This window comes from Brassica oleracea, chromosome C6 (assembly GCF_000695525.1).
Source record: "Brassica oleracea var. oleracea cultivar TO1000 chromosome C6, BOL, whole genome shotgun sequence".
Classification (NCBI taxonomy): domain Eukaryota; kingdom Viridiplantae; phylum Streptophyta; class Magnoliopsida; order Brassicales; family Brassicaceae; genus Brassica; species Brassica oleracea.
This window is the reverse complement of record NC_027753.1, coordinates 19,839,888-19,847,989: the sequence shown is the minus strand read 5'-3', so window position 1 is coordinate 19,847,989 and position 8,102 is coordinate 19,839,888. Positions and strand designations below refer to the sequence as shown.

General features: G+C 38.8%; 1 protein-coding gene and 1 long non-coding RNA gene across 2 annotated transcripts in view; one reads left to right on the top strand and one right to left on the bottom strand.

The window, feature by feature from the left end:
• LOC106298325 (chalcone--flavonone isomerase-like) overlaps positions 1-1,550 on the top strand; it is a 5,156-nt gene extending 3,606 nt beyond the window's left edge. Inside the window, exon 4 of the mRNA XM_013734429.1 lies at positions 1,132-1,550. Within this exon, the coding sequence (XP_013589883.1) occupies positions 1,132-1,383 (252 nt within the window). The 3' untranslated portion in view covers positions 1,384-1,550. The remainder of the gene's footprint in view (positions 1-1,131) is intronic.
• A 305-nt stretch (positions 1,551-1,855) lies between these two features.
• LOC106299511 lies at positions 1,856-2,367 on the bottom strand. The gene is made up of 2 exons (XR_001261798.1): positions 2,277-2,367; positions 1,856-2,195 (listed from the first exon to the last, which is right to left on the bottom strand). It is a non-coding gene; the product is annotated as an uncharacterized LOC106299511 (long non-coding RNA).
• Positions 2,368-8,102: the final 5,735 nt, after the last annotated feature.

Genomic DNA, 8,102 nt, shown 5'->3' with positions numbered 1-8,102 from the left:
TTTTTTTTTTATAATGTCGATTACTTACTTGTTCATATTTACTTACTTTAAATATTTTTGTAGGCGGTTCCTAAAAGGAAAGGAGGCCGTTTAGTTGGGTTGGCCCGTCGTGCTTCTTCGTATCCGGTATCTTCTTCGCAAGCTCCGTATGCCGATCCCATGATTCTCGAGGAGCTACATGACAAAGATGAACGGATTGGGGCATTGGAGGAGCAGAACACCACTATCCTTTCGGAGAATGCCACTATCCGTTCGGAGAATGCCACTATCCTTGCTGAGTTGGCATCCCAGAAGAAGTTCAACACCGAGATTATGCAGAAGCTAGATCGTTTGATGTCTTCGAGTTCTTCTTAGTTTATTTCGGCTTTATAAAACTTTCGGAATGTTTTTTTTTTCTATTTCGGTTTGTATGAATTTTAAACTTTATGAATGTTTTTTTCCTATTTCGGTTTTTATGAATTTAAATTTTATAATATTATTAGTTTTAAATTTCCAATTTTTTAAATTTATTAATATCAAAAAATATATAAAAATGCAAAATTAATTTGTAAAAAAAAAAGGGTATATACCGACGGACAACGGTCGTCGGAATATACCGACGGACATATATCCGTCGGAATTTACCGACAAACTCATTTCCGTCGGAATATACCGACGAACGTGGTTCGTCGGTATATTCCGACGACCGATGTCCGTCGGTAAATTCCGACGCCCAAAGTTCGTCGGAATAAACCGAGGAACCACGTTCGTCGGAATTGTAGTTTTCCGATGAACTCTGGTCTCGTGTAGCCGCATCGTAATATCGTCGGAAGTTCGTCAGAATGACGTTTCTCGGTATTCGTCAGAAAGTCGTCGGAATGTCTGACGAAATTCCGACGAATTTTTTTTTTCCGACGAAACGATACCGACGGACGGGTTCGTCGGAAATTCGTCGGAATAGACCGATTCCGACGAATTTCCGACGATTTCGGCCATCAGAATCCCCCTGTTTTCTTGTAGTGAAAATTGTGTTTTCATTAAGTTGTTTAGGTGTGAACGCAATTGACGTTTGAAGATATAGTAGTACTACATACGTGATACCTTTGAAAAAACTTTATGACATCTCTTTGTTGTGAATTAAAATGTTTGCAGATTGCGTTTTCGAAAGACGATAGTATTCCTAAAACCGGAAAAGCCGTAATCGAGAATAAATTGTTGGCAGAGGCAGTTCTTGAATCGATCATAGGAAAGAAGGGTGTGTCTCCTGGGGCTAGGTTGAGTCTTGCCGAGAGATTATCTCAGCTGATGAAGGAGAACAAGGTCGAAAAAGATGCAACAAAGACTGATAATCAAGATGAAGCTAACGATGTCTCCCTTGGAGATAAGTTGGCCAAAGAGAACTGATTGTGTGGGAGGTTTTTCTTGGTCGTCTTTGAGGGCTTTATGTTTCTATATCTAATCATGTTGTTTAGTTCACATCACATGTTTTTATTTGCTTCTACTCGTAAGAATAATTGAATAATCTCATGAAACTGGATCAAATAAATCAAAACTATATTATCAATTGATCTTGATGCTGAGTCGTTAAAATCAAATCCACTTAGTTACTAAAGTCATTATGTTTTAGTAAATATCAGATTAGCTAACTAAATCATTATCATATTGCCATATTGGAGATCAAAGTATAATATATTGAATGTTGTGCTCCTATACATGAAGACCAAGAGGGCATACACAATCGAGCCACCATCATCTTAGACATTTAATATCCACTCACCATCGTCTACAAGTGAATCCATGCTTAACATTTTAATTTAATGTTACTCAAATTTCTTCTTTGTTTTTTTTTGCAACACAGTATATTAAAGACGCAATATGCTTAATTAATTCCAACCGGAGTAAAAATAAATCGATAACAACCAAAGTGAAACTCAAGGGTATGCGAACAACAAAAGTAGAACGATAAAACAAAAAAGGATAGAGATGTTACATGGAGACTTGCTCATTGTAAAGAAACATCTGAAAAGAAATCCACTTGTACCTTTGAAACAGTTGCTCCAGCGAACATGAAATAGTCGGAATCGACATTGATGGAATCAAACGAAAAGGTTTGGAATGCGGCATTGTCCGTTGAGAAGCTGGATGTGGCTAAACAGCCAATTAGACCAGGGAGATCGGCATTAACACCGATAAGACTTTTCGGAGAGACAGTAAATCTTAAAAATATAGGGAAAATTATAAGGATGGTCAGCAAGAGTTCAAAAATTCCAGAACAATAGCCAAGAAGCCTAAAATACCTGATTTTAGAAATAAAATTTCAGCATGACCTTAGAGCACCTCCTGACGGGGATTCTATCCATTGGAGTTCTACATAAGAATATATGTGTATGTATATATTGTATATATGTATCTAGTTGCGGGGTTCATTAAATAGTGTAGAACCCATACCCAAAACTTCACATTATCGGCACTTCTTAACGAAGTTGCTTAGTAATAATCACCCAAAATTTAAATCAAAATTATGGAAAAACAAAAGAGTCGTCGGTTAATTAAGAACTTTTCGAACATGTCCTTAAGGGGCATGTGGCGTAAGGCGACATGTTTACCGAATGGGGTAGGGGAAAGTAAAGTTTACGGTATTCTCATCGTCTCCATATTCTCTCTCTTTCGTCGGCGATTTCAAACAGACGGTCATCTGGTCGTTCAATCCACACCGATCTCTCCTGCCATCGAACCCTTCTCAGCCGAATCCAATCGAAATCGGGTATGTGTTCCTCCTCTGTCCTCCGTTTTGAGATTTATAGGAATTATTTGTCAAAAATAAGTCCTCCGTATCTGGGTTTGATTGGAAATTTATATTGTGACGATTTGATTGCATGCTTCTTGTTTGTGATTGTTCACCGATCTGTTTCTGATTCTATGCTTGGTGTTTGAGTAAATCTAATTGAAAATTAGGGTAGATTTAGGGATTTTAGAGATGAAGCTATTTTTAGATTCATTTTCTTGATAAGTACAATTGATCTTCGATGGATTGTCACCATATTAGTTTATGATTTTGGTGTTTTGGTTATCTTTGTATATTTGAGAAATCGTGTTTAGAAGTTCAGTGTTTATAGGGTTTATCATTTTTGGTAACTCAGTATTCGTTTTGTAACTTGGTGATTTATGGTGTGTTCTCATAGCATTATTTTTCAAATGATTGGTAGAATACAAGATTTGTTAGAAAACGACGTATGCGTGGTGATTCACTCATTCGAGTTTTATGGTGTGTTCTCATACCATATGTAACCTTTTTGCGAAAAAGTATATTGTTTAGTACGTTTGTTCTTGTAGTTGGTTTCGAACGAAATCGTTTTTTAACTTAATTGAAGGTTAGTGAACTAAATTGACAAGTCTGAATGAAGAGATGTTTATGGTTAGTTATTTGTCATTGGAGTCTAGTTTGTTTGAAACCAAATCTCGATATGCCTACAAATCTCGGCAATACAATTAATCGTCGAGCGAGCGTTTGGAATAGACAAGCCCATCAACAATTAAAAAATGATTTGATTGAAAATATATGAGCTAAATTTGGACATCTTCCAAATAATATATAATTTGTAAGTTTCTATGAATTGAATAAAATGTGTGTTTGCTTTTATTTATTAAGTTTGTAATTTTTTTTTGTATTTTTTTTTGTTGCAACTTTGTAGTTTTATTATGTTTTCAATTTTAATGTTATATGTTTTATTTAAAACTTATCTTTTATATATCATTACTCATTAAAATAAACAATTAATTTACTAAGAGACAACAAAAGTCCTACCAATAATCTACACTTTTGGGATTGTCTCTTAAGCTTTGTCTCTTTAACATAAAAGCATAATAAAATAAGCTAAGGACTCAAAAAAAAATCCTACCAATAATGTTGCTCTAAAAACAAAATTTTTAGAATCTTTGAGTAGGGGTTCTATACTATTTAGTGGATCCCACAACTACATACACATATACAATATATACATACGCACATATTTATATTTAGAACTCCAGTGGATAGAACTCACATTGGAGGTGCTCTTAGAGCACCTCTAACAAGAAGTTGTAGTAGAAGTTCTTAGAATTAAAAGAAAAGATAAAATCATAAATACAGAAAAGAGAAAGGCTAAAAGTTCTAAATACTAAACTTTTAAGAACCTGTGATATACTAAAAATACAGGTGCCAGTCTGTTAATTTTTAAACATACTCTAAAAAATAAACATATAATCATATAATTAAAATAATGATATATTTTTTTCTTTTAGAATCTCTTATGGTTTTTACTGATAATGGTGCTACCCCAAACTCATAACACAAGGGATTGCAGATTAGGATTTTGCTGAGAGGAAGTATGTCACACGCGCACGCGCCGTTCTCTGACTGTTCAACTGAGAGCGATGACGGAAGTGTTACTCGTCGTTGTAAGTCAGAGCACAAGAAAATATCGTTGTTGCATAGCACACTGCTTGGAGATGGAGACGGGTCTACCTCATCAGTGTGAGATAAAGGCGGTGGTGGTATTATCATTACCAGTGGGGAGGAGGCTAACATTAACGGCGGTGAAAATGCATGGAGCAGCAAGTCCGGCGGAGCAGTGCACTTTACCGGCGAGACAAATTTGGTTTAGCTATGTCCCAACGCCACAGTGTCGCTTGAGATCAAGAAACCAGACCCTTCTGTAACACCAGCGAAAACAGAACCAAATGTAAAATCGGTGAAGGTGACGAAGACGTCGATGCAGAGCATGACTGGCGAGAAGCAGATTTTGGGATTCATCAGTGGATACGTCAGAGAATCCGTCATCGACTGCGTCAGGATTTGGTGATGGAAATTAAACAAGATTAAGTAACTTAAACCAAGATAAGGATGTCATGTTAGGAAAAGGAAATGTCACTTTTATGGAGATATGGAAGTCGGCAGGATCCTGGAAATATTCCTTTCATGGAGTTATGGAAGTTGCAAGTATTTTGGAATATTTTCTAATAGGTTTATGGAAAGGGGCGAATGCCCTAATTCGACTAGGTTAACCTATACTATATAAGAGGAGCTCATATGTACTCTTTCTCTCGACGTCAAGAAAAGACCTAGCTTGGTTTGTGAGCTTTGGTTGTGAGAGAAAGAGAGGTTCTATATTCTTTGTACTTGAGATTATAGTGGATTGCCTCTTGCCAGGCCCCAGCGGACGTAACCATTCTAGGTGAACCATTGGGTAAACAATTTATTGTGTCTATCTTCTATCTTTTCGCATTCTTCTTCCTATCTCCATTATTCTACAAACTCAACCTTCTTACTTACGTCAACGAGTTCGTCAGAGAGTGTATCAGATTTTGTGTGTTTGATTCTGGATCTTGAGTCAAACAGTTTCGCCGTTGTGGTTCAACAAAGTGGTATCAGAGCCTTGGTTGGTGTCATTGTCAATGGCGAAGTCAAGAATTGAGGTGGAGCGTTTTGATGGGAAAGGTGACTTCTCATTGTGGAAGAAGAGGATGCTTGTGCATCTGTCTGTCCTTGGTTTAAAGGATGTGTTAGAAGAGTCTACGTCACCTTCCGCGTCAGTGATGAGGAAGGATGAAGACGAAGATGTATTCAGGGAGAGGTTAGTGAAAGAGGAAGCCGAAAGGCTTGAAAGATCAGAGAACGCGATGAATCTGATCATTCTCAATGTTGGAGATCATGTGCTAAGGAAGATCGAGTTGTGTACGTCAGCTGCTTCTACATGGTCTACATTGGAGAGGTTATATATTTCGAAGACTCTACCGAATAGAATTCACTTGCAGTACAAATTCTATACCTTCAAGATGCTCGATACTCGGACTATGGATGAGAATATCGATGACTTCTTGAAGATTGTCTCTCACCTGTAAAGCGTGAATGTAAATGTGTCAGAGGAGGTACAAGCAATTCTGCTCCTGAATTTGCTTCCTTCACGGTTCAACTCTCTCAAGGAAATGCTTAAGTACGGCAAGGATACATTATCGTTGGAAGAGGTAACAAGTGCAGCAAGGTCTAAAGATCAGGATCTGAAGTCCTCTACGGCTTCACATGGTAATGGTGAAGGATATTATGCTAGAGGAAGGACTGAGAAGAGGGATCCTGTGAGGAAAGAAAAGGGCAAGTCTAGATCGATCTCAGGGTCTAGGATAACTTGCTGGTTCTGCAAGAAGCATGGGCACACCAAGAGGGAGTGCTACGCCTACAAGAAGAAGTATGGCAGAGGAGAAGACGAAGTTGAAGCAACCGTTGTGATAGATCGTGAATCAGAGGATGACTGTCGGTAGCAGATACGTGGCATCATAATAAGTGGGTGATTGATTCTGGATGCTCCTACCACATGACATGTAGGAGAGATTGGTTTCACACATTTGAAGAGTTGGCTTCAGGACAGGTTCTTCTTGGTAATGATTGCGCGGTTGGAGTGCAAGGGATTGGTACAATCAACATCAAAGCTTATGGTGGTTCTGTCAAGATGCTCAGAAATGTAAGGTATATTCCGGAATTAAGAAGGAACTTGATATCTACTGGAACCTTGGATGTGTTAGGCTTTGTGCATAGTGGTGGACATGGGAAGACTAGGTTTTACAAGCATGGTAAACTAGCTCTTCAGGGAACCTTGTCTGGGTCATTGTACATGTTAGATGGTGAAACTGTGTCAGGTGAAGTAAACAGCAGTGTCAGGAAGAAACCATCTATGGATGAGACAGTCTTATGGCATAGACGTCTTGGGCACATGAGTATGAAGAATCTACAGATTCTTGCCTCTACAGATTCTTGCCCGGAGAGGGGTGATCGATAAGAGAAAGATTGGAGTTTTGGAGTTCTGTGAGAGCTGTGTGATGGGGAAGCATAAGAGGTTGAGCTTCAACATCGGAAGACATGATACAGGTGAAGCTCTCAGGTATGTACATGCTGATTTATGGGGATCTCCAAATGTGACGTCAAGTCTGTCAGGGAAGCAATATTTCCTATCTATTATCGATGATTACACAAGGAAGGTATGGGTATACTTCCTAGCTGCTAAAGGAGAAGCCTTTAGTAAATTCTGTGAATGGAAAAAGTTAGTGGAGAATCAAGTCAAGAAGAAGCTGTGTTGTCTTAGAACAGACAATGAACTTGAATTCTGTAACACAGAGTTTGACAACTTCTGTAAGCACCATGGAATCAAGAGACATAGGACTTGTGCATATACACCATAGTAGAATGGTGTAGCTGAACGTATGAACATGACTTTGATGGAGAAGGTGAGGTGCCTTCTGGTTGAGTTGGGTCTAGAGGAACAATCATGGGCTGAAGCGGTGTCTACGTCAGCGTATGTGACAAACATGAGTCCATCTTCTGCAATAGATGGGAACATTCTAGAGGAACTTTGGTTGGGCAAAAAGCCATGTTATCTGCACCTAAGAATATTTGGATATGTGGTTTACATCCATGCTGATCAAGGAAAGCTCAAGGCCAGAGCTAAAAAGGGATCTTCGTCAGCTATCCATCAGATGTGAAAGGATACAAAGTTTGGCTTCTTGAAGAGAAGAAGTGTGTTATAAGCAGGAATGTGTTATTTGCAGAAGATAAAGTTTACAAGGATTTGAGTGTCTGTGAGGTTGGTTAAAGCAGATGTCACAGAGAAGCTAAGAAATCAGACTGTGCTGGGAGAAACAACAGGATCTGCGTCAGGACCGGAAGTTGAACCTTCAGGTGGAGCTGTTGATGAAACAGCTGAAGTAGCTGTTGATGCAGATGATGAACAAGGTGAAAGTCTTGAAGGATATCAGCTAGCAAGGGATAGAGTTCGAAGAAGAATAGTGCCACCTGCACGGTACTCTGACTCAGAGGATATAGCAGTGTTTGCGCTATATGTAGATGATGACGTATGTGCCGAGGAACCTCAAGACTATCATGGAGCGATGAACAGAAAAGAGAGAAGACAGTGGGATGAAGCATGTAGTGAAGAGATGACTTCACTGGATAAGAACCAAACCTGGAAGCTTGTGAGAAGGCCTAGTAAGCGCAAGGTGATAGGATGCAAGTGGGTCTTTAAGTTGAAGTCTGGTATACCTGGTGTTGAGAAGCCTAGATTCAAGGCTCGGTTAGTTGCTAAGGGATACTCTCATAT